The sequence below is a fragment of the Rhinolophus sinicus genome, chromosome 15, assembly GCF_057876585.1.
Source record: "Rhinolophus sinicus isolate RSI-liver-muscle chromosome 15, RSI-T2T, whole genome shotgun sequence".
Lineage (NCBI taxonomy): Eukaryota > Metazoa > Chordata > Mammalia > Chiroptera > Rhinolophidae > Rhinolophus > Rhinolophus sinicus.
The window spans coordinates 50,478,318-50,506,096 of record NC_142515.1 but is presented as its reverse complement, the minus strand read 5'-3'; the positions used below and the strand labels follow the sequence as shown (position 1 = coordinate 50,506,096).

Here is a 27,779-nt window from a genome sequence, read left to right as displayed (position 1 = left end):
GCTTAGTGTCTCATAAATGTGTCCATGTTTTGGTGGTTTACATATTTGTAATTTAAATAGTAATATAACATATGAAATTGATGTACTCAGTCTTTCTCTCTTGTTGGACATTTGAGCTGCTTCTTCATTATAAGTAGTGCAAAGAGAAGGCTGTAATTTAGTGGTTTATTTTGTCCACCTGTACAGCTACAGTAAACTTGGACCAGTTTTCTATCTGCATTTTGTTTTAGGAGAAGAAATACATGGCAATAAAATCTTATATCAGTAATTTTTTCTTCCCCCTAAAAGAATTTTCTAGGGGGATTGGACTGGGCTCTAAAAAGATATTTTAATATACTTGATAACTCCTTTATAATTTAAAAAGTGTTGCTTTATATATTATATAATTCGATCCTTAAAATAACTTTGTGAGGTAGTTTTGTATCATTCCTATCTTACAAATGTAGAGTTAATAGGTTGGGGCTCAGAGAAGGCAAGTAATTTGCCAGAGAATACAGCAGGTGGCAGAATTAGGACTTGGACCCAGGTTGTCTGTTTTCTGATTTATATTTCGTCCTTGATGATTGGTCAGACTGACTCTGAAGTAATGGAAGGAAAAAATCAATTTAATAGCATATTAACAATGTAGTAGACATGTTTTCAACATCTAGAGTCGAAATGAAATAGGGTTCCTGGTTGGTAGTAATTAACTTACTCATTCCACTCAATTAAATTTTAGAAGCATTTATAATGTGCCCAGTAGACTATGGGAGAATCAAAAGACTGATAAGAAATGTTTCAGAGGAGAAATCGGACATGAAAGTTACATGGTACACAAGCACGTTACTAACATTTTACTTGATATTAAATCTGAGTAAATAAGTGCTCAATGAAAACCTGTATCTAGATTCACATCCTCTGCAACCATGAATTCATTTTCCCCTATTCTAGTATATGTACCTTTATTTTGCATATGTTCTCTTCAGCTTGATGACTTTGGATCTGGCATTAGGAAAAAAGAAGGAATTAAAGATTAGAAAGAGAAGAGGGAGACTAGGGTAAAGGTGTTCTTTTTCTGTTTTTTAAAGCAAGAGGTTTATTTTATAAAGTGTCTTTGGGACATAATCATCTATATAAAAATTCATATAATCTACAAAAGTAAGCTGCTAGAATAAGTGAGTTTAGCAAGGTTGCAGGATACAAGATCAAAGACAGAAATAAATTATATTTTACATACTAGCAATGGAAAATTGCAAATTGAAGTTTACAAAACAGTACTACAGCATCAAAAATTTTGCAGTCCTTAGGGATAAATTTGACCAAACAAAATTGCATTACCTTTTACAGTAAAACTACCAACCCTTGAGGAGAGAAATTAACAAAGGCCTAAATAACTGAAGGTGTTCTCCTTGTGATCATTGAGTATTTATTAAGCATCTGTTATTATGTACTGGACATTGTGCTGGAAGAATCATAATTTCATTTTTGAAATAACATAGTTACATTATTTTATGTTTAATTATTTTATTTGAGAGCACTTACTAAATATTGGTTAACTGATTTTAAGTAGGCTCAAGACTTGTCTTCCGTTCTAATTGTTAACTGGATTTGCATATCTAATTCCTTCAAAAAATGCTCAGTAAGTGTTTATTTCAGTGTTTCTAAAACCTAGTTGTTGAATTTAGTACCTCAGCGCATGAATTACTGTGTACATAGGGCCTTTAGTTTTGCCTCCTTGTTCCAATAATCTCCCTTTTTTATACCCAGGTATATCATATTCATAAGTTACATAAAGACATTCTCAAATTTATATGCTCAAATTTACCAATCTTTTAACCTAAAGATATTTTTGAGAATAGATCTCAATTTACAATGTTTGAATAACAAATTTTAAATAGTGATGTTATTTGAAAACAGTGAACAGTGATCATAGCTACCAAGTGATATGTTTTATAAGTAAATAAAAAACCAATGTACGACATACTTATGATTATTAATAAAGTAATTGATATATTTTAATAACTTTATTGAGGTATAATGACAATTAATTGCACATATTTACGGTGTACAATTGATGTTTTGACAAAAGTATATACCCACAAAATTGTCAACACACGCAAGATAGGGAACATGCCCGTCATGTGATCCGCAAGAATTTCCTCATGATTCTGTAATCCCTCCCTCCTGCATTTTTTCTCATCATTGATTTTTTTTTTTTTTTACACTTAAGATTAGTTTGTATTTTCTAGAGTTTTCTACAAATGAAATCATACAGTATTCTCTTTTTGTGGGGTGGAGGGATTCTGGCTTCTTATACTCAGCATAATTATTTTGAAATTCACCCATGTTGTTATGTGTTCCTTTTTATTGCTGAGTAGTATTACACTGTATAGATATACCACAATTATTTTTTGTCCATTTACCAGATGATGGACATTTGGGTTGTTTCCAGCTTTTAGCTGTTAGTAAAGTTGCTATGAGCACTCATGTATAAGTCTTTGGAGGGATATATACTTTCTTTTCTCTTGCATAAATATCTAGAAGAATAGCTACATCATATGTGATAGGGAAATATTTTTTTCCTAGTCTGTGGCTTGTCTTCATTTTTTTCAAAGAGCAGGAACTATCTATTCGTGGACAGTATGTCTGTGTATAAAATTCAAAAGATTGTTCAAAAAAGCTCTAGATCTAATAGGTGAATTTAGCTAGGTTGAAGGAATCAATATACAATGATCGTATTTCTTTATACTAGCAATGAATAATTGGAAATTAAAAATTTAAAGTATCATCTCAATAGCACCAAAACCCTTGAAATACTTAAGTATTAACTTTACAATATATGTCCAAGATTTATATACTGAACATTATAAAACACCGATGAATGCAACCAAAGAAGACCTCCAAAAATGGAGAGATGTATCATATTCCTGGATTGGAAGACTTAATATTGTTAAAATATCCATTCTTCCCCAGCTCATCTATAGATTCAATACAATTCCAGTCCAAATCCCAGTTGAATCTAAAATTGATATAAAAGAAGGAACTAGAAAAGGCGTGCTGAATCTGAAATTGATATAAAAAAAGGAACTAGAAAAGGCAAAACAATTTTGAAAAAGAAGAACAAAGTTGGAAAACTCACACTGCCTGATTTTTCACTTGCTATATAGCTGCAATGCACAAGACGGTGTGGTAGTGGAGAAAAGATAGACGTACAGATCAATGGACCAAAGTAGAGGATGAACAATTTGTTTTTGACAAAGGTATAAAGGCAATTCAGTAGAGAAAGGATAGTCTGGAATAGTTGGATATTCATATCCAAAACATCTCTGTTTTATTTGGGCACCTAGTATCCCTTGTTGGACACTGGAGAGCTCCTGCCTAGGAATTTATTGGGCACCAGTGGATATGAAATATGAAATGAAGTTTACTCACACTGAACTGCAAAAGGATTCCTCAAGGACAAGGGCTTAGGTTTAGTCCAGAATGAAGCAAGAGTGAAGCAGGGTGGTTGGTTTTAGTTTTCATTGTGGCTACAAGGAGGGACCTGTGTGATAGTTCCCATATGTGAGATTTACATGGTTTTAACTTCCCACCATCACCAAGGGAGTGAATGGCTGGGCTTTCTTACTGCTTTAATCAGATGTGGGGCAAAGAGGGAGGGAAGCAGCGCTTCGGAGAAGTTAGCACCCAAACATCAAAATAGAATCTTTTTGTTTATTACAGGCTCAATGCAAAAAATACCTCACACTTTATGCCAAAACTAGTTCAAAATGGTTCGTAGACCTTGAGGTAAGACCTGAAGCTATGAAATATCTGGAAGAAAATATGACAAAATTTCTTTGACCTTGGTTGGGTCAGGCAAAACTTTCTTAGATAGGACACCAAAAGCATGATCTATAAACGAACAAGTTGATAAATTCACTTCATCAAAATTAAGAACTTCTGTTTTTGGAAACAATGAGAATGAAAAGAGAAGCCACAGACTGGGAGTAAATACTCTATCACATATCTGACAAAGGACTTGTATCCAGAATATATAAAGAACTCACAAAATTCAGTTATAAGTAGACAAACAACCTAGTTAAAAATTTGCAAAAGATTTAAGTAGAAACTTTACCAAAGAAGGTATATGGACAAATAAACACACCCAAAGATATTAAACATCATTGGTAATTGTGGAATTGCAAATTAAAACCACGAGATATCACTATATACTTAGTGATAAAATTAATAGATTATGAAAGATGAAGGAAAAAAAGGAAAATTGACAATACAAAATGCTAATGAAGTGTGGAACAATTGGAAGCTTTCTTCCATTGTTTATGGCAATGCAAGTGCTGTAGTGACTTGAGAAAAAACATTTGGCAGTTATTTATAAAGGTGAACATATACTTATCATACAACCCAGCATTCCATTACTCCTAGGTATTTACACAGTGAAATGAAAATTTATGTTGATTTCTTTTTTGAAACAGCTTTATTGAGATGTAAGTCACATATCATACAATTGACCTGTTAAAGTGTACAAATTCAGTGGCTTTTAATATATGCACAGAGTTGTGCAACCATCACAACAATCAATTTTAGAACATTTTTATCAGTTCAGATCCCTTAGCAATCACTCCTGTCTTCCTTCCCAGTCCTAGGCAGCCACTAATCTACTTTTCTGTTTTTGTGGATTTTTTTCACTTAGCACAATGTTTTCAGCGTTCATTTATGTTGTAGCATGTGTCAGTACTTCATGTTTTTTATGGCTGAATAATATTGTGTTGTATGGATATACCATATTTTGTTTATCCATTCATCCATGGACATTTGGGTTGTTTCCACCTTCTTGGCTATTGTGAATAATGCTGCTATGAACATTCATGTACAAATATTTGTGTGGACATGGGTTTTCATTTTTTTGTTGTTGTTTAAGTTTCAGATGTACAAAACAATGTAATAGTTAGATATTTGGATATAGACCTAGGAGTATATTGTTGGGTCATATGGTAACTCTATGTTTAACTTTTCTGAGGAACTGAAAAACTGTTTTCCAAAGTAGCTATACCATTTCACATTCCTACCAACAATGTGTAAGTATTCCAGTTTCTCCACCCTGACCAACACTATTATTATTATTACCATTATTATTTTACTATAGCTAAAGGGGCTGTGAAATGGTATCTCATTGTATTGATTTGCATTTCCATAATGACTAATGATTTTGAATGTTTTTTCATGTGCTTACTGGATATTTGTATATCTTCTTTGGAGAAATGTCTCTTCAAATCCTTTTCCCATTTAAAAAATGGATTATTTCTATTATTTTTATTGTTGAGTTCTAAGAGTTCTGTATATATTCCAGGTCCTAAACTTTTATTAGAAATATGATTTGCAGTTTTTTTCCCCATCCTGTGGGCTGTCTTTTCACTTCCTTGAAGGACAAAAGTTTTAAATTTTGATAAAGTCCAATTTATCCATTTTTCCTTTGTCTGCTTGTGCTTTAGGTGTCATATCTAAGAAACTTGACCAGATATTATGTCTAATTGCCTACTGAAGGTTATGAAAATTTACACCAATTTTTTCCGCTAAGAAGTATATAGTTTTAAACTTCAAAATAGTCATTGATCCACTTTGAGTTAAACATTTTAGGCTCAATTTAAAATTTTCTTAAGTTTCTTCCCAGGTAATTAATGTATTTGTTGTTATTGCAAATGTGATAATTTTTTATTGCTTCCTGTGATTGGTTATTGTTTGTATAAAGTGATCCTTTCGTAAAGGGAATGCCGTTTTTTTCCAAATAATTATTTTTTAAGTAGTATAATTTGATTTTAAAATACAGTCTTTAGTGAGGTTTTATTGAAAATTGCTTTTAGAACAGTTTACCTTCACTTCATATTCCTTACTTAAGCTTAAAAAATCTAAAATGTATATGTATATTGTAAAAAGTTTTACTTTTCACTCATATCCTTAGGGTGGTGAAGACACTAAAGTTGTCTTATCAGAACTTTTATGTAAATAAAAAACAGATGAAATTTGTTTTGGAGCAAAAGGGATTGATGGTGGTATTATATTATGCCAGCTAGTAGAGCTGTGGAGTTGATCATTTGATTTTGCTAACTCTGTCCATGATTTAAATTTGTATCTTCACTTTAGTGTACTTGGACTTTGTTTTTTGGCTCCTTTGTTTGCTTATAGAAATATTCTTTTAAAGTACATTTATTAAAGAAAATGCAGAAGTTGAGTGAAGAGGATTGACTGTGAACCCCTTCTCAGACATTGTTAATATTTTTTGAGTTCTTTTAACTACTGTATAAAGTTTTAAAGTTTTTATGTATGTATATCTAAATATGTTCTTTAAAGTTAGAAATTAGGCTTTAAAACTCCCCCACATGTATATTTAGCACTCTCCAAATTAGAAGACAAACCTAGTTTTAAGAGTTTAAATCTCTAAAGGATTGCTGCTTTTTATATTACTGCTTTTTTAAAAATACTCTAACCATGTTATGAAATCAGAGTTTCATTAATATAACCAGTTTATACAACCAGGAGAAGATACTACAAATTCCATCTTAGAAAAATATAGACTATGTTAATATTTGGAAATACCAGCATTTATAAGCACCAGGGAAAGTATGTATAATTTAATGTTTACTTCTTTTCCTTCTTCCCTTCCACTGCCTCTGTCCACTCTCTTCTCCCACTCAAATTCCTAAACTGTAAAGCGTCTGCATCTGTCTGCTAACAGACTGGGCTGTTTGTTTCTTCTCACTGTCTTAGCCTAGGTTTGAGATTGCCTGGGCTTCTCACCATTCTTCCAGTCTTTTCGGTTCCAGTGTCCCTTGAGACACCCTTGGCAACAAATCCAGCTATTCCTGAGTCCTTGCCCCACATCTACAAGTAACATTTCTTAAGTGTCTTATATGTGCCCAGTATCTTCCTAGGGACTTTCATCTAAAGCACTGCTGTTTTTTTATTACTTGCTCTAGTGGTCAGATTTGGCCTCCTATTTTGATACCATTTTACTTATTATGCTTCCCCTTAGAGGAACCATCAAATAAAGGTGGACATTCTGTATGAGTCTTTCTAATTCGGGGGCTCTTAATATCACTTATGGTAAACTTTTGTGTTCTATATCCTGGGAACAATAATTTTGACCTTTTTTCTTACATTGGGAAATGTATGCATTTGTAATTAAAGTGTTTGAAATAGTTGAGAGGTACATTATGCAGTTTAAAAATCAGTGAAGAATGGCACCATTTTAATAATAAATACGATTAATTTCTTTCTCAAACCTTCCCCATCAGCCTACATTTATTTGTCAACTGTTCTGGTTTAGGGGAACTTCACTTTCTTAGTTGAAACAGAAACTTCAGACATTGAGTTTGACTTCAACTGTGAATCCAAACTCCAATTTAAATCTTTAAAAAAATGGATTAAAATCACATTTATTCTTAAACTCTATATCTGTGATATAGAAGAAGCAGTTATTGGCTCTAAGAATTAAGCAGAAAAAATTGCAATTCCATTGAAAAATTGTTTTTTGGTGATAGGGGAGAGGAATAAATACATGAGAATTCTTTACAATTTTTATTTTGCCTACATAAATATTAACTACAGAGTTGATGAGAGAAACTATATGAAGTAGGACTCTGGGTTGAACAGAAACCTAACTCATACTGGCACATAGTGGGATTTATTTAAGTATTGTGGGGATCGGGAGTTAACAGCTGAGGTCAGAAGTGTGATTAGACTTCAAGAATAACTGGAACATCAAAGTGTTTTCTTAAATCTCTGGTCTGTGTTCCTCTCTGCCTATCTGCTTCAATTTTTTAGTCATTCCAGATAGGCTTCATTTACTTTTTTGACCAATATGTCAAAACTTGGTCCCTAACTTCTCCTGATCTTTATTTATAATAGTTCAGGCAGTCAGAGAGTACCTGCCATTTCTTTTCAGTTTTCATTTTCAAAATTTCCAGTAAAGAACTGAATCGCCATTTGGCTAGGGAGAAATATGCTATATAACGTGACTGTTGAAACTGTGGGGATGAATTGAAGGTAGACAGTGACAGTGAAAAAGGTAGGAGGGGGAAGTTTTCAGAAGAAAGAGAGAGGGGGTGGTAGAAATGCCATGTGGGTAAAGACAGAGGTGTGTGTTTTCTAAATGATCTTATTTTCAGCTTGTTTTCTGACAGGGAAGATTTTGAATTTGAACTTTGGAAGAACCTCCACAAGACAGCTGTGTAGCGCTGTCCGTTAAGGGCAATGTCTTGAGTTAGAGCTTCTTTCCAACCAAATCTTGAAATGCTGTTCAGTTGGAATGATGCCAATGGCTGGGTTCACTGCTTGAGTACAGAAAGCTGTGGCAGAGAGGCTAGCATGATTCCTGAGTTTTTGATCGAAAAGTTGGTCATACCATTAAAGCCCTTGGCCAGCAGATTGTAAGTACTAGAGAGGTGGCTCACTCTCTCTGGGAGCAGAAGTATGACTGGAATTCATGGAATTAAGTTAAAACAAATGGCAATTTGCTGAGGGATTATAAGGAAGAGCAGAAATGTAACTAGTTCTATTAGCAATCACTCTTAGTGGTCTTGGAAAATCCATCTGCTGATAGGCAGGAGACATGCCAAGTCTTGATATATACCACATTGTATTGGCCTGAATTAGTGTTGGTCTTCTGTAATGACCATAAAAATTGTCAGAAAGATTAGTCTAACACAGATGTCAGGAAGGCCAACAGTTGAATATAGGATTTGTATGAGGAAAAATAAACTTAAAGCTGGAGCCCTCTAAAAGAAATTTTGGAACAGTTGTGGAAGGCCTGGAGAGACTGTTAGAAGGAGTCCTGTGGAAAATTTTTAGTGTCAGAGAAAGTTTAGATTAGAATATCAAGCATTCTTTAGTCTCCCTTATTAATTTTTGAATGTTTTGTTTGGGAAAGACAAACTTTTTTTAAAAAACAATTTAATCAACTTAATCTATTTTATACTTTCAGAAGAGAGCCACAGCTTTTTTTTTTTTTGGTTAACTTTTTAATTTACTTTAATGTGTTTTTTCCAGGACCCATCAGCTCCAAGTCAAGTAGTTGTTTCAATCTAGTTGTGGAGGGTGCAGCTCACAGTGGCCCATGCGGGGATTGAACCGGCAACCTTGTTAAGAGCGCTACGCTCTAAACAGCGCTCTAACCTGCTGCCCCGGGAAAGACAAACTTTTGAAGATGTTGCAATTTTTTTTCTTGGAAGAAAAATGTTAGACTGAAAGGCTAATAGATTATTTTTGCTAGATGCCCTGTTCTAGTAATTCATTGAAAAACTTGTACATAAAATTCAATGAATTCTGATAACTCAAAGTTGTAAATATTTACAATGTAGTAGAACTGTTTTAAAATCTGTTCCCAGGTTTTATTGACCTGTAAGTGTATGAGACTGGACTTTCCTGGAAGAAGGACTGTAGGAAAATTTTGGATAAATAATACACTTTGCAATTTATTTTTATCCAGGCCTACCTGAGAATATGTTTCCCAGGAAGATTTCTTCCATACTGTTTTTGTTTTCTTACAGTTTTTAAAATATATTCATGTATATCAAACATTATATGTAATATACATGTATGTTATAAAAATTAGATAATAAACACTCATGAGCCTACTATCTAACCAAGAAGCAAATATTATCAGTAATTTATCCATATTGGTCATCACTGAATTTTATTCTAATATAAATTTATCTTTGTATCTTTTGCTCTGCTTTGGCTTTCTTTTCTTTCCTCTTCTTTCTCCTCTCTCTCTCTCAAGTCTTCGCAGGGAGCTGTCTGAGATTTACCTTTCTTTTAAAGGAGATTGCATTCTCTTAAACCCATTTAAATTCTATTTCAAGCTTGCTTGAGGATTTAGAATAGAACACATTTGTATCTTACTATTTTTGATAAAATCCTAATATCTTTGGGATGCTTGACTCTAGATGCTTATAAATATGAGTTGCTTTGCAAGCTGCTAACCAAATGAAGGTGGAAATAAGTGGAAGTGAGACTTCATTAGTAAGGAAACCATTATGTTTTAAAAACCTGTGATTGATAAAGATAATACTTGCCTCTTATGTCATGTCACACATATCACTTAAGGTTTCTGAAAGCATGTGGATGAGGTAGTATTAAAACATTAGAGGAACCATTCCTGAGAGTAATTAGAAATTCAATGACATTTTTCAAAAAATAAGTTAAAGTTAAATCTATTGTAAAGGCAGAGAGCACCTATGAGTTTAAGGGATGTTTGTATCCAGTGGTTCTCACAGTTTAATTCCCCAGACCATTGCATCATCACCTGAGAACTTGGGTAAATTATCTAGGTACATCAGACCTTTAGGTGATTCCGATATAGCTACAGTTTGCGAACCGCTGTACACAGGGCCATCTTTATTAACCAGCTTAGGTTGGCATGATCGTTTGGAGTAATGCTGTGTGGATCTGAACTTTCTGTTGTAAGTGACAGAAATCCAACCTGAACTAGCTTAAGAAAAAGGGAATTTACAGGCTTGCTTAGCTGTGTTGGAAGATGATTGGGGTAGCTCACAGATTCAAAGCAGTAATTGGAAGAATCAGGACTGAAGAGCTTGGAACTGCTTGTCTCGGCATGACTTTTTCCTGTTTATAGATTGGGTTCCGATGTATCCTTGACAAGTGGAAAAGATGGTCACAAGCAGTTCCAAATTCATATTCTCTGAGCTTAGCAACTGTAGTAAGAGCTGCTTTTTATGATTGCCCAAGTCCCACCCCTCAAGTGTTATGTTCATGGGAATGAAGGTCAGTGACTGGCTTAGCCTGGGTCATGTGTCTCTGGGAGGAAGGAAAATAGAAAAGTGTGCTGTTCTGGCGTTGCTTTCATATAAGCATAACTGCCTTTGAAGCAGAGAGAGAAAGCTGGAGGCTTATAGAGGTAGAAAATGGAACATGTTCAAACGTGTATAGTATTTTTAGCTACTTTTTTGTGTTAGAGAGTAGATAACCACTTCATTAAAGGCTTAGGGTGCCATAATATGGGAGTTGATGTTTTAGGTTTATTATTTTGTGGAGTTAATTTTTTGTCACTATAAAAGTCAATATACCTTGGGAAACTGGAAAATACAGAGAAATAGAAAAAAATCACCTAGTGTTGTGCTGTCCAGAGACAACTTCATTTTGGTGAATTTCCTCTGCATATTTTCTTGCATAGTTGTAATCATATTATGTTAATATTTAAAATTTGTTTTAGTCAATATTTATAGCTTTCTGTCAGAGTAGTGGAAACTTAATCTTATTCAGTAATTTTTTTAAAGACTATTTTTCTTTGGGTAGTTTTAGGTTCACAGAAAAATTGAGGATAGTACAGAGATTTCCCATGCACCCCGCCCTGCCCCCCACATGTGCACAGCCTCCCCCGTTACCTACATTCCCACCAGAGTGGGACATTTGTTACAATTGATGAATCTGCATTAACACCATAATTGTCCAAAGTCCATAGTTTACATTACCGGTTCACTCTAGGTCTATGGGTTTGGACAAATGTATAATGACATGTATTTATCGTTATGATATCATACAGAGTATTTTCACGGCCCTAAAAATCCTCTCTGCTCCATCTATTCAACCCAGCACACTGATTTTTTTTACTGTCTTCATAGTTTTGCCCTTTCCAGAATGTCATATTCTTGGAATCATACAGTATACAGCTTGTTTAGATTGGCTTCTTTCACCAAATAATATGGATTTAAGGTTCCTCCATGTCTTTTCATGGCTTGACAGCTCATTTCTTTTTAGCATTGAATAATTTCTAGGTGTACCCCAGTTTATTCACCTCCTGAAAGACATCTTGGCTGCCTCCAAGTTTTGGCCATTATGAATAAAGCTGCTATAAACTTCTGCATATAGGTTTTTGTGTGGACGTAAGTTTTCAGCTCCTATGGGTAAATACGAAGGAGCGTGATTGCTGGATTGTATGGTAAAAGTATGTCTAATTTTTTAAGATACCGCCCAACTGTTTTCCAAAGTAGCGTACATGTACCATTTTGCATTCCCACCAAGAAAGAATGAGAGTTGATGTTAATTTTCAAATCTTGTTTTTTTCATTTAAATTCACAAGTTAAAGGATATGTTCATTTTAAGTTTCTTGACATAGAGCATCATCAAAATTGTTAATTTGTTTTATTGTTCATTTGATGGGCACAGAGTAAGCTATCTTATTTCAGTTTTTTTGTGTCCTTGATTACTAATAAATGAGCTCTTTTTGTTTAGTTATCCATTTATAGTCCCTTTTTTGTGACTTTCTGTGTTCTTCTGGTCTTCATCCACTTATCTATTAACGTCTTAGTGGTTTTCTTATTGATTTGTATGAGTTCCTTAAATGAGCTTTATTTTCTTTAGCTTCCTGGTTCATAGTTTATAGTTTTCAAAAATATATATAAACCTATATTATTTTGTGTATTTAAATTCCATCTGGCTTTCAATAGGTTGCTTCATCATTTTTAAGCTTATAATTTTCTATTTGAGAGATCCAATAACTTTTCTTTTGCTGTTATTTTTTTGTTGATTATAACTCTTTAATCCACCTAGAATTTATTTTGCAGCATGATGTAAGATAAAGGTATATTTATTCTTCAGGTGATTAATGCTTTTTTATATAAGCTCTTTCATTCTTTTTTTTTTTTTTTTTCTTTTCTTTTTTTAAAAATTAAATTTATTGGGGTGACAATTGTTAGTAAAATTACATAGATTTCAGGTGTACAATTCTGTATTACATCATCTATAAATCCCATTGTGTGTTCATCACCCAGAGTCAGTTCTCCTTCCATCACCATATATTCAGCTCTTTCATTCTTAAAATGCAATTTTCAAGTAATTTCTTTAGGCTAATGGTTCTTGCTTCATTGTGAGGTTTAAGGATGATGAAAGATGACAAAGAAACTTTAGTAACAACATATTTAGCAATGAAAAAAGTGATAACCTCTTATCTGACAAATCTAAACTTTCTCATCAGAGCTAAACATTTAGACAACATTTCTGATTAGCTTCCTGTTAGTACAGCAGAAGCATTTTTATTTTCTGGAAATAAAATTTAGTCATGAAGAAAATTATGGCAGAAACCCATTTAAACAGTGAGAAGATTCTAGACTATTCAGAGAGTCCAGGATTTTGAAAAAGCCTTGTGCTTTGGCAGGAGCCCAGGAGAGGAAGTGTCTGCATCTGCTACATTCTAGAAGCCTTCCCAAAGAGTTACTGTAAAGCAGCCAAGAGAGCAGTGTGTTTTACTACTGTGTGGTTCTGGAAGTATCTGGAAGCTTACAGCAAGCTTGAGGGAGGAGACTTATGAGTACTTCCAGAATGTTCGTTTCTATGGCGAGCTATTTTTACTGAGATTCAAGTTAGGAAAGTGGGGCTATTTTTTATTTTATTTTTTTGCAGAATAGGGAGCTTTTCAATGTGGACTTGGACCTGCTCATTTAGGTGAAGTCACTGGGGAAGAGTCAGACGTGCCTGCACAATGAGGAATAAGTAGGGTGACAAGTCAGAGTAACCAGAGGGGGCATGTTACTGGGGCAAATGGTACTTTCACGGTAACTTTTTCTCCTGTAAGGGAATAAGAAGGACTTAAAGTGCATGTGTGTGATGGAGAAAGGAGCAAGGGAAGAATGCTCATGTGGCAAAGCCGGGTAAATCTTTCTGCTGTTTGGTATCTGCATCTGCCATGAAGAATCCATTCCCGAAAAGACAATGCTCCCGGGGACAAAAATAAAAGCAGAAGGGCTTTGCTGCCAGGTTTAAAAAAAAAAAAAAATACCACAGCTATGTACTAAGCTAAGGATTTTTTTTTTTTACATAGAACACAGTAGATAAGAGAAAGCAACTCCACACTAGGTCCATTAAGTAAAGTTACAAGCTTAAATTGACAGGGCTGTTTATTCTTTTTGGATTCTATACAACTTTTTTAAAAAGAACAGCTTTATTGAGATATAATTCATATACCATACAATTCACCCATTTAATGTTCATGATTCAATAGTTTTTAGTAGTTTCACAGTGTTCTTTAACTATCAATCACCACAGTCAATTTTAGAACATTTACATCACCCCCAAATCTACAACTTTAATTGAACTTATTTTAAAATTTAAAGCAATATAGGGAAAAGATGGAGCAAGTTGGAATTTAAAGGATTAATCAGAAAGCTCTGAAACCTTTTTTCTCTTAAAACATATTCTAACATTTAGAATGTATTTTGGTAATATTTAAATTACTTTAATAAACTTGTATATTTTTATGGGAAACCGATGGTTTAAATCTAGATCACAGAAAAGTAATTTTTCAGGCTATTCGGTTACTCTAATTGTAGTAATAATTAAGGAGAAAATAAACTCATGTTGAATTTTTAAGCATAAATTATCAGTTGATAAACATTTTTTTAAACATGAAATATCAAGCTAGAGTACTTTAATTATGTGAAAAATAAGATAGTAGCTTTTATTAATACTAAATCAATTTACAAGAATTAACAATAGTCCCATGGGCACCTTGGGGTGACTTACATTTTGTTTGTAAGAAAAAAATAGGTTAGGAACTTTTCCTACCTTCAATTTTTTTTTGTTTTGTAATGGCCATATTTCTCTTGTAGGTGTGTAAAGCTGTAAAATGAAGTCTTCCAAGATGATCCGGTGTGTTTTAATTGTAGGGATTCTACTTCCCCAGTCTTTGGCCCATCCAGGCTTTTTTACTTCAATTGGTAAGTCTTAACTCTTTTTTGGTTTGTATTGTTTTTGCATTTAAAAATTTCCATTTTTCAGTGTTTTAACTCTGTAAAAAACGAATCCGCCATATTCCCTAATAGATGCCCTCTTTAAAATTCAATTTTATTTTTCTTTAAGTTACTTTTTTTCGGTTACGAAAGCAATACGTTTACAGGTTAGAAACTTAGGAAAATTTAGAAAAGCATACCAAAGAAAATTTTTTGTAAATGGGTCCACCCAGCAAATAATTTAATGCTTATACTTAGTCTTTTTTAATGCACAGATACACAAACAATATACTGCATGTTATTTCATATCCTGCTTTTTCCATTTAAGAATCTACTGTGAACATGTTATTTTTTTCTACATCATAATTTCTTTAAAAATTTTTAAAAGTATTGATTAAAGTGGGTGTCGTGTGGGAGACCCTGCTCGCTGCGCCATTTTTCAGGTGGGGCGGCCTGCGGGGTCTCTGCTCCCGCTCCCCACACAAGAACACAGGATATGGTGAGGCCAAAAAGGAACACCCACAGAGCCATAGGTAGGGGAGTCATACCACTATGGTCTCACCGGAGGCTGGGCCCACCTGAGTCAGCCTTTCCGCCAACCAACCGACGACTCTCCTCCACTCTCCTCGACTCTGTTCCTCCACTCTCTTCTGCTGTCCTCGGCAGTCCTCGGCTCCTCCGTAGCCGCAGCAGTTATACCAGTGGCCAATCGGCTAACCGGCCACAGCCGACGGCCAATCAGCCACAGCCGACGGCCATCCACCACCCGAGCCAGCACCCTTCCACGTGAGGCCGAGAGCCTGTAAACTACTTTCTGGGGCTCTGTCCCCACAGTGGGGAAAAAACAGAAATACATAGAATGTAAGACCTCCACATGTCCTCTTTCTTCCAGAAATACTCGTCACGGTTCGATGTGTATCCTCTTATATTTTCTTATATACATGGTTTCATTTGTCTTAAATGAGATGTTTTCCTTCATCCTGTTGACCAGCTTTACTTTTATGTAATTGTAGAGCCAACTAAAACACAAATGTTATATTTATGAGACCTAATTTTGGGATATACAATGAGTCCTCTCATCCCATTATAAATAACTAAATACAGATTATTTGAACTTCAATTGTGTGAAGAATACTTTTTGTTACTATGGTTTTCATTTATTGAATAAAAATTTAATTCCAATTATCCTCAGAAACAAAACAGTGAGAGGGGAACTAAGGAAGAAGAAATACTGATCCTTGGAAAGTAGTGTCTTAATTTTAAATGAAAAAACAATTTGCCAAGCGAAATAAGTCAGACAGAAAAAGTAAAAAACTGTATGATTTCACACATATGTGTGATATAAAACTGAAAGCAACTAATGAACAAGACAAAACCTCATAGACACAGACAACAGTTTAGTGGTTACCAGAGGATAAGGGGGGAAAAGGGGTGTTAGATGAGGGTAAACGGGGGGTCAAACATATAGTGATAAGAGAACTGACTCTGGGTGGTGAACACACAGTGCAATATATAGATGAAGTATTATAGAAATGTACACTTGAAACCTATATAATTTTACTAACCAATGTTACCCCAATAAATTTAATAAAAATATAATAAATAATAAAAAGAATCCAATTAGCTGATATGGTCCAAGCTTGTAAAATTAAGTAGCTGAAAATTAGAATTGGAACACATGATTAGAAAAATTTGGGGCTTTATTTTTATTTATCTGGTGAAAAGAAAAGGAAAAAGAAATGCTGTCTCCAACATATCAGATTCATGCCAGTTAAATCCACTCATTGATTATTCTTAAATTATTCTAAAATATTTGTGGTGATGAATATGGGTATTTGATAACATGTTTTCCTTTTAGGTCAGATGACTGATTTGATCAATACAGAGAAAGATCTGGTGACTTCCCTGAAAGACTATATTAAGGCAGAAGAAGACAAATTAGAACAAATAAAAAAGTAAGCAAAGTGTTTTACTTATTATGACTCTGACTGCACCTGGATGTTTTCTTTCTACAGCTAAAACATTGAGTGGAAGTGAAAGCTATCTGTTGATAATAGCCATTTTAACAGGTGTGAGGTGGTAGCTCATTGTGGTTTTGATTTGCATTTCCCTTATTGATTTGCATTTCCCTTATAGCTAGTGAGGTTGAGCATCTTTTCATATATCTGTTGGTCATCTGTATGTCTTCTTGGGAAAAGTGTCTGTTCAGGTCCTCTGCCCATTTTTTAATTGGTTTGTTTGGGTTTTTTTGCCCTTGAGTTGTATGAGTTCTTCATATATTTTGGATATTAATCCCTTATCAGAGGTGTTGTTTGCAAATATCTTTCTCCCATTCGGTCGGTTGCCTTTTTGTTTTGTAGATGGTTTCTTTTGCTGTGCAGAAGCTTTTTAGTTTGATGTAATCAGTTTATTTATTTATTTATTTATTTATTAAAGATTTTATTGGGGAAGGGGAACAGGAATTTATTGGGGAACAGTGTGTACTTCCAGGACTTTTTTCCAAGTCAAGTTGTTGTCCTTTCAATCTTAGTTGTAGAGGGCGCAGCTCAGCTCCAGGTCAAGTTGCCATTGCTAGTTGCAGGGGGCCCAGCCCACCATCCCTTGCGGGTGTCGAACCGGCAACCTTGTGGTTGAGAGGACGTGCTCCAACCAACTGAGCCATCCGGGAGGCAACTCAGCTCAAGGTGTTGTGTTCAATCTTAGTTGCAGGGGGCGCTGCCCACCTTCCCTTGTGGGAGTCGAATCAAACTGGCAACCTTGTGGTTGAAAGCCCACTGGCACATGTGGGAATCGAACCAGCAGCCTTCGGAGTTAGGAGCATGGAGCTCCAACCGCCTGAGCCACCAGGCCAGCCCACATTTATTTTTGATTTTACTTCCCTTGCCGTTGAGGTTAAATTCATAAAATCCTCTCTAAGACTAAGGTCTGTAAGTTCAGTACCTTTGTGGGTGGTGAACACACAATGCACTATACAGATGATGTATTATAGAATTGTACACTTGAAATCTATATAATTTTATTAAGCAATGTCGTCCCAATAAATTTAATAAAATAAAAAAAAAAAAGAGCCATTTGTCAGTCTTCAAAAGCCGGCTGAAATGGCTAAAATAGGAGAACAGGAAGCAAGATTTAGGTCTGGGCCAAGAATTCACATGGATTGAGATTAGAATATAAATGGGTATTGGTTATTAACTGACAAGTTTTTTAAACGGTTGCTAGTATCTTCTGTCCTTTAACCTCTCTAATCAAGCCACATTCTGGAACAATTTTCGAATTCTGTTTATCCTTCACTCCTATTGCTCCATTCTAGAGATTACAATGATAAGTATGGTTAATATTATTTAATTGATATAGTTTTTCCTCAAATGTTACTTTATTTTTTTTATTTTATTTTTTTCTATTGGGGAAGGGGAACAGGACTTTATTGGGGAACAGTGTGTACTTCCAGGACTTTTTTCCAAGTCAAGTTGTTGTCCTTTCAATCTTAGTTGTGGAGGGCGCAGCTCAGCTCCAGGTCCAGTTGCCATTGCTAGTTGCAGGGGGCGTTGCCCACCATCCATTGCGGGAGTCGAGGAATTGAACTGGCAACCTTGTGGTTAAGAGCCCACTGGCCCATGTGGGAATCGAACCAGCAGCCTTCGGAGTTAGGAGCAAAGAGCTCTAACCGCCTGAGCCACCGGGCCGGCCCCAAATGTTACTTTATTTTTAATTGATTCAGATTCATAGTTAATCCTGACCTGAGATTTCATATCTTTTGTTTAATGAGTAGCTGGGAATTCAGTTTTTGTTTTTTTTAAATGGTGTCTATTTATGATTCTTTTCACCAAATATAGATGCTGCAGAATTTTTAGGCCTCCTAACAAATCAACTTCTTTTCATCCTGGTGTGGAATATATATGTATTTGTCCAGTTAAAACCAGGAGCTCTGTCAAGTCTTTTCTCAAGTCGAGATATTTCAAAAAGAAATTATAAAATTGAAAATTAAATCTTGTACAACATTTGAGCTCTCATTATTTAATTTGTCCAGTTGTCTTGCATTGGGGGGCATAAATTTCTTTATTTTTGAGTCTGTCCTCAGATCCTTTTATTTTTCAAATATAGTTGATATTCAGTATTATATTAGTTTCAGTTACACAGCATAGCGGTTAGAAATTTATTTAACTTATGAAGTGATCCCCCCATTAAATCTAGTACCCACCTGACTCCATACCAGATTTTTTGTTTTACAATATAGTTTCTAGGTACTAAATGTAAAATTTTGGTGTAAGTTTGATTTAAATGAATATGTAACTGAATTTTAATTGGGCTAATTTGTACTTTGCAATAATCAGTTATTTGGCTTCAAGGACCTATGGGGAAATAAAATTTTAGACTCTTCCTAGAGAGCTCCAATTACAACTTTTACTAAGATGGGTTCCATTTGCTGTAACCATTTTGGAGAAACAAAACTAAAACAAAGTCTTGATTCAACCAAGCTTTATTTTATGCATAAGAGAATTTGCTTTTTAGAAAACCTTTATAATTTTACTTTTAAACAGAATTTTTAGATATAGTTTTAACTCAAAAACCTCTAATCTAGTCTTTTAAAAAATGTTTCACTAAATTGTGTTTTTCCTTATTAAGTGTATGCGTACTCCATTAATATGTCTTACATGTATAGATGGGCAGAAAAGTTAGATCGGCTAACCAGCACAGCAACCAAAGATCCAGAAGGATTTGTTGGGCACCCTGTAAATGCCTTCAAGTTAATGAAACGTCTGAACACTGAGTGGAGTGAGTTGGAGAATCTGGTCCTTAAGGATATGTCAGATGGTAAGTGAGATGGTAAGACTATGGAGCCAAGAAAGTAACGCAATATTGCTACCACCTGTAGAAATGCTAAAAGTAGTTATAAATTCAGTTCCCTGAATGTCAAGTGAATTATTGCTGGGGTGTGTTTGGTTTGATCATAGTTAATTTATTCTAGATCCCGAATTCCTTGATTAAAAAAAAGATAAATAAAAACTGAAAACAAAGGAATAAAACTTACTGTCAAAAAAATGGAAGTGATTTCTATTGGTGATTAACACCTGTGCAGTTTGCTTTGACATATACAAAAGTAATTTGATTATTTGGCATATAGTTTCATTTCTGGAGGTAGTCATTTTCATTTTAGGATTACTTTCAGACTTCAAAAATTTATGGATAGACTGTACCTTCTAATCAATTTTTAATGTATCGGGAGGTGTACTATAAGGAAAAGTGTTAGAGGTGTTCTACATACTATTTTTAAAGTTAGGATTGTTTAACTTAATGTAGACAATAAATTAAAAACTGAAACTGCAAACAGTAATAATGAATATCTTTCTAATTGAAGTAAGTTGGAGTTGGAGTATTGAGGCGTTTAATATATTTTAGTAACAGACACAAAACTAAGTCTGAGTTTAAGGAACTAAAGGGATTATGCTTAGTATATAGTAGAAGCTCAAATATTTGTTGAATGACTGAAGGTGGCAAAAAAAAGAGAGGGATGGAGGGAGGAAGAGAATTGAGCTTGCTATGTAGATTAAGATTGCTTTGTATAGAGCAAATCTTGACTGATGAACACTATATTCAACAATTAAACAGATCTAAATATATTTAATAAGTTGGCTTACCTGATCTTAAGTATATAACTAATAACTCTTCATCCTTTTAAAGAATTCCACCAAACTTTATGTGATTACATATTTATATAATGTGTGGCACATGGAAGAAGAAAACAACTTTAAGAGCATACATTACCATCTGTTATGTGAAAGTATTAATATATTTGGTTGCCATTGAATGTCATTTTCAAATCCATAAATCTGTTCATTCTTCAAGCTTAATGGAGGCTATGTTGTGTAACTAAAAAGTCAATTATGTTAGTTGTTGTTCATCTACTAATACTTACAGATATAATTTATGTAGTGACCTCAGATCAGCATTAGAAAGGGTTTGGGAAGATTGGATGAGTTGGAGGTATGTCGTCTCATTCAGTGTATTTAATTTTTTCTCATTGAGCACGTGGAACATGGTAAAGTGGAAATTATAATAAAATCAGTTTTGAAAAGTCTTTGTAAAGACTGTATTGGAAATTGGAAGTCTATGAGGTTCTAGAGTCTTTTTTTCCCCCCCTATTTCAAGGCTTTATCTCTAACCTAACCATTCAGAGACAGTACTTCCCTAATGATGAAGATCAGATTGGGGCAGCCAAAGCTCTGTTGCGTCTTCAGGACACCTACAATTTGGATACAGATACCATCTCAAAGGGTAATCTTCCAGGTAAGAATGCTTCTAGTCTATAAACACTATCACCTGGCTTCTCTGTTCAGTCCATTAAAGCAATGTTAATGTAAAAAAGGACTTTTGTATTTTAAGATATTTTACTTTAGTTTGTTATACAGCATTTGAGGACTAAACAACCCTCCGTTTCTTTAGGACTTAATAGCTGTGAAAGCTTATAATTATAGGAACGAACTTGAAGTAGGCAATTTTAGCGTGTATGAAAAAGAACAATCATTTTTCCAGATGTTTTTCTTTAGAACACCCAATGTTCGTATGTGAAGTTAAAAGGGAATTGATAATCAAAGTTTATTATATGTTCAGTAATTTAAAAACCAAAACTTGTTGATATACACACGTTTTTAAAATTTCTGCAGTGTGCCACATCTTGTTTCCTGATCTGTTTTTGGCAAAACTTTTTTTTTTTTAAGTTACAGCTAACTATTTCATGATAATTTGCTTAAAAATTTTTTTATTGTACATAAAACCTATAACAAAATTTGCCATCTTAACCAATTTTAAATATGCAGTTTAGTGGTATTAGCTACATTCACATTGTTGTACAACCATCACACCATCCATTTCTCTAGCTCTTCTGATCTTGGGAAACAGAAATTCTATACGCATTAAACAATAACTCTCATTCCCCCCTTTCCCCAGCCCCTGGCAACCATCATGCTACTTTTTGTCTCTGTGATTTTGACTATCCTAAGTACCTGGAATCATACAGTATTTATGATTCCACAGATATATGTGGAATCATACAGTATTTATCTTTTTGTGACTAGCTTGTTTCACTTCGTATAATGTTCTCAAGGGTCATCCATGTTGTAGCACATATCAGAATTTCCTTTTTAAGGCTGAATAATCATCATGTATGTACACCACATTTTGCTTTTTATCCATTCATCCATCAGTGGACACTTGGGTTGCTTCCACATTTTGACTACTGTGAATACTGCTATGAACATGGGTGTGCAAATATCTCTTCAAGACCCTGTCTTCTGTACTTTGGGTATATACCCAGAAGGGGAAGTGCTGGATCATATGGTAATTCTATTTTTAATTTTTTGAGGAACTGCCATACTATTTTCCATAGTAGATATACCATTTTATATTCCCACTAATAGTGCACAAGGGTTCTAATTTCTCTACATCCTTGCCAACACTTGTTATTCTCTCTCTCTCTCTCTCTCTCTCTCTCTCTCTCTCTCTCTCTCTCGGTAATAGCCATCTATTATCAATAGATGTAAGGCGTTGTCTCATTATAGTTTTGCATTTCCCTAATTATCAGTGATGTTGAACATATTTTCATGTGCTTAGCAGCCATCTGTATGGAGAAATGTCTGTTCAAGTTCTTTGCCCATTTTTTTTTTTTTTTTTTTTAAAGATTTTATTGGGGAAGGGGAACAGGACTTTATTGGGGAACAATGGTCAAATTGTTGTACTTTCAATCTTAGTTGTGGAGGGTTCTGTTCAGCTTCAAGTTGTTCTTTCAGTCTTAGTTGTGGAGGGCGCAGCTCAGCTCCAGGTCCAGTTGCCGTTGCTAGTTGCAGGGGGCACAGCCCACCATCCCTTGCGGGAGTCAAACCGGCAACCTTGTGGTTGAGAGGACAGGCTCCAACCAACTGAGCCATCTGGGAGCTGAGCGGCAGCTCAGCTCAAGGTGCCGTGTTCAATCTTAGTTGCAGGGGGCAGAGCCCACCATCCCTTGCAGGACTCGAGGAATTGAACTGGCAACCTTGTGGTTGAGAGCCCACTGGCCCATGTGGGAATCGAACCGGCAGCCTTCGGAGTTAGGAGCACGGAGCTCTAACCGCCTGAGCCACCGGGCCGGCCCCTTTGCCCATTTTTAAGTTGTGTTGTTGTTTTTGTTGTTGAATAGTTCTCTACATATTCTGGATATTAATCCCTTAGGAAATACGTGATTTGGAATTTGGAAATACTCTCTCCCATTCTGTGGGTTGCCTTTTTACTCTGTTGGTACTGTCTTTTGAGGCACAAAATTATAAAATTTGCATGAAGTCCAATTTGTTGATTTTTTTCTTGTATTGCTTGTGCCTTTCGGGTCATATGTAGGAAACCATTGCCTAATCCAATGTTGTGAAACTTTTGTCCTGTTTTCTTTTACGAGTTTGATTATTTTAGGTCTTATATTTAGGTTCTTGATCATTTGGAGTTAATTTTTACATATGGTGTTAGGTAAGGGTCCAGTTTCATTCTTTTGCATGTGGATATCTAATTTTCCCAGCACCATTTGTTGAAAAGACTGTCCTTTCCCCCCATTGAATGATCTTGGCACCATTGTCAAAAATCATTTGAATATACATGCAAGGGTTTATTTCTGGGCTCTCTATTCCGTTGGTCTATATGGCTGTCTTTATGCCAGTACTACGCTGTTTTGATGACTGTGGCTTTGTAGTAAGTTTTAAAATCAGAAAGTGTGAATAGATTTTTTTCAAAATTGTTTTGGCGGTTTGGGGTCCCTTGAGATTCTTTCCATATGAATTTTTGAATGGGTTTTCTATTACTGCAAAAAATGTCATTGGGATTTTGATAGAGATTGTATTGAATCTGTGGATTGCTTTAGGTAGTATTGACATCTTAATATAAATCTTTCACTTGATGAACATGGGATGTGTTTCCATTTATTTATGTCTTCTTTAATTTCTTTCAGTAATGTTTTGTAGTTTTCATTATTCATCCTTCATCTCTTTGGTTAATTCCTAAGGATTTTACTCTTAGAATTGTTTTAGTAATTTTCTTTTCAGATTGTATGTTGTTAATATATAAAAATGCAACTGATTTTTGTGTGTTGACTGTATCCTGCTACTTTGATGAATTTATTTACTATTAATAACTAACAGGTTTTTTTGTGTGGAATATTTAGGGTTTTCTACATTTAAGATAATATCATCTGCTAACAGAAATTTTACTTCTTCCTTTCTAATTTGGATGCCTTTTATTGCTTTTTCTTGCCTAATTGCTCTGGCTAGAACTTCCAGTAGTAAGTTGAATGGAAGTGGCAAAAGTGGCATCCTTGTTCTTGTTCTTGATCTACAGGAAAAGCTTTCAGTCTTTCACCATTGAGTATGTTTACTGTGGATTTTTCAAAGCTATCTTTTATTATGTTAAGGTAATTTCCCTCTATTCCTAGTTTGTTGAGTGGTTTTTTGTTTGTTTGTTTGTTTGTTTTTTGAGTGTTTTTTTTTTTAATCATGAAAGAGTATTGAATTTTCTCAAATGCTTTTTCTGCATTAATTGAGATGATATGTTTTTTTTCCCTTTATTCTGTTAATGTGATATATTACAATGATCGATTTTCATATGTTGAAACATCCTTGCATTCCAGGAATAAATCTTGGTCATCCTTTTAATACGCAGCTGAATTCTGTCGGCTAATATTTTGTTGAGGATTTTAATATCAGTGTTCACAAAGCACATCGGTCTGTAATTTTCTTGTAGTGTCTTTGCCTGGCTTTGGTATAATGATGATGCTGGCTTTGTAGGATGAGATATGAAGTGTTCTCTCCTCTTCAGTTTTTTGGAAAAATTTGAGAATGATTGGTGTTAAATGTTCGGTAAAATTTTCCAATAAAGCCATCGGGCTCAGGGCATTTCTTTGTCAGGACACTTGATTACTGATTCAGTAGTTAAAGGTCTATTCAGATTTGCTCTTTCCTTCTTAGTCTTGGTAGGCTTTGTGTTTCTAGGAATTTGTCTAATTCATTTAGGTTATCCAATTTGTTGGTGTATAATTTTTCATAATACTCTCCTATAATCCTTTGTATTGCTGTAGAGTTGGTAGTGATGGCCACACTTTGATTTCGGAGTTTAGTAATTTGAATCTTCTCCTTTTTTTCTTAGTTGATTTAGCTAAAGAGTTGTCAATTTTGTTGATCTTTTTAAAGAACCAACTTTTGGGATCATTAATTTTCTCTATTTTTCTATTCTCAATTTATCTCTGCTCTAATATTTCCTTTTTTTTTGCTAGCTTTGAATTTCGTTCTTGTTTTTCCAGTTTCTGAAATTGTAAAATTAGATTATTGATTTGAAATATTTCTTGTTTTTCAGTTTAAGCATTATAATTATAAATTTCCCTTTTAGCCCTGCTTTTACTGTGTCCCATAAGTTTTAGTGTGTTGAGTTTTCATTTTCATTTGTCTTTAAGTGTTTTCTAGTTTCCCCTGGGATTTCTTCTTTGATTCATTGGTTGTTTAAGAATGTACTGTTTAATTTCTACAAATTTTTTGATTTTCTAATTTTACTTGTGTTCTGATTTCTAACTTCACATGATGATTTACTATTTGCCATCTCTGTTTTTTTATGAGTGTGCAATTTATTATCATTACTATCTCCTTGGCATTATCAACTGGAGAAATGAAATAGTACCTCTGTCTTCATACTGAAATTTATTTTCTCAGTAAGAAAATACAGTAGGATGAGTTATTTGTTAAGATGTTTTCTTGCTCATCTCCCTTCATTTGGGGTGAAGTATTAAGTTGGAAAACTAACCATGACAGTTTCTATTAAGCTGGAACATAATTCCATTAAGTTGGATTTCCAAAAATATACCAAATTTTATTTTCTGTTTCTACTAATATTATACATTATACATTTCTGATAAAATCATAATCTTATTTTTAAAAATTGGCTTCTGTTTAAAATTTCAATTCATATAATGGATATTAACTATTTAATATGTACCAACCATTATGTTTGGTACTGTTAAGGACGCAATAATGAATAAGACCTACACTGCTCTTGCCCTTCGGGTACTTGACATTCTTTTTTTTTAAAGATTTTTATTGGGGGAAGGGGAACAGGACTTTATTGGGGAACAGTGTGTACTTCCAGGATTTTTTTCCAAGTCAAGTTGTTGTCCTTTCAAACTTAGTTGTGCAGGGTGCAGCTCAGCTCCAGGTCCAGTTGCCCTTGTTAGTTGCAGGGGGCGCAGCCCACCATCCCTTGGGGGAGTCAAACCGGCAACCTTGTGGTTGAGAGCCCACTGGCCCATGTGGGAATCGAACTGGCAGCCTTCAGCATTAGGAGCACGGAGCTCCAACCACCTGAGCCACTGGGCCGGCCCAGGTATTTACATTCTTAATGATATAGTACGATGAGTGCCTGGATCAGAATAATTTAGGATATTGTGGGAGCACATGAAAGGAAACCTAATTCTGGACTTGATAAGAGGCATAACGGAAGACCTCCTGGAAGACATGACAATTTAAAAAATTGAGGTATAACGGACAAGGAATTAGCCAGGAAATTGGTGGGGTGGGGGTGGGGCGGAAATGGGCATGAGAAAAGTATTTCAACCAGAAAGAACATGTATAAAGTCCAGAGAGAAGGAGAGAGCATTTTATATCAGGTCCCTAGCAAGTAGTTTGTTCAACAGGTGAGTATATGAGTGAGGTGGGGATAATGGAGGTTTCGTTTTGTGAGAGTAGTGAGAGAGGAGGCTAGATAGGTAAGTAGAAGCCACCTCTTGAAGGGCTTTGTAAGCCATGTGGAGAAGAGCCATTAAAAAGTTTTCAATAGAGAAGTTAGATGATTTTCATTTTAGAGATATTATTCTGGCTGCAGAAAGGAGATTGGATTAAGACCTGGGGGTAGAGACAAAAAAATCAGGGAGAAGGCTGTTGTAAAAATTTAAATAAGAGATGATTGTGGTAGCTAGTGGGTATGGAGAGAAGTGGATAGATTATCAAGCTACTGAGGATGTGGAATGGTAGAATTTGATGATGGGCTTGACACTGGATTCAACAACTAGATGGATTCCACTCAGCAAAAGGGGAATACAAAAGAAGCAGGTTTGATGTATGTGGGGATAATAAATTTTGTTTAGTTTACTATATTTCTTTTCATTTAAAACTTTATTATCTTCCCATCAAAATGACATTGGTTATTATTTAACCCTAATTTTGCTCTGCTTAGTCTTAGGAGTACCTAGCCTTTAATCAAGAGATCCTTTGGTAAGACTTTCAGAGAATGGCAGAAAATAAAACATTCTGAGAATATGTGGAATTATTTTTCGTTGGAGCAATGTCCATCCTTTCTCACGCACTTTGTCTCTTCTTATTGACTTCTTCAAGTCACTGTTTTGGGCTAGTTCTTAACTGAATTTTCCTTTCATGCAAATTCCTTATAAGTATAGCGACTGAAATTTCCTAAGCATATTATATCCTGTAAGTGGTAAAATTATTATAACACTAAAGTGAACTAATAAACAGTTTTCAGGCTGTCTTTGTTCTCCAAACCTTTCTCTGTTCTTGACAAAGATCACATATACATTTGAAGGCGTCTTGTGCACCTTCCCTTCCTTTCTAGAAGTAATGACTTCTGAACTTGGTGTGTATTCTTCCATCTTTTTATATTAGGTTGGTGCAAAAGTTATTGTGGTTTTTGCAAAAATTTTTTAACCTTTTAAACTGCAGTTACTTTTGCACCAACGTAATACCTTACTACATATATTGTATTTGCTGTGTTTTTAAATTTTAAACAAATAATATATCATGCTCTGTGTATCTTTCGGCAACCTTTTACACTTAATATTTTTGAATAAGTTCATCTATGTTGATCAAATTCATGTAACTGCTGTATGGTCGTGTATAATGCAATTGATTTATTCATTCTTCTGTGGATCAATGGACACTTAGGTTATTTTCAGTTTTCTGCCATGTTAAACAGTTTTCAACAAACATCCCTGTTTATGTCTTCTTGTGTCCATGTACACACATGCAAGAGTTTCTCTAGGGTATAGGAACTCAG

The 27,779-nt window shown here is 34.6% G+C and overlaps 1 protein-coding gene across 4 annotated transcripts in view; it reads left to right on the top strand.

Moving 5' to 3' along the window:
• P4HA1 (prolyl 4-hydroxylase subunit alpha 1) overlaps positions 1–27,779 on the top strand; it is a 76,723-nt gene that overhangs the window by 3,385 nt on the left and 45,559 nt on the right. For all 4 annotated transcript variants that reach the window (XM_019745966.3, XM_019745965.3, XM_019745961.3 and 1 more), the window contains 4 exons: positions 14,601–14,708; positions 16,579–16,675; positions 19,381–19,532; positions 20,868–21,005. In XM_019745966.3, the coding sequence (XP_019601525.1) occupies positions 14,618–14,708; positions 16,579–16,675; positions 19,381–19,532; positions 20,868–21,005 (478 nt within the window). In that variant the 5' untranslated portion in view covers positions 14,601–14,617. The remainder of the gene's footprint in view (positions 1–14,600; positions 14,709–16,578; positions 16,676–19,380; positions 19,533–20,867; positions 21,006–27,779) is intronic.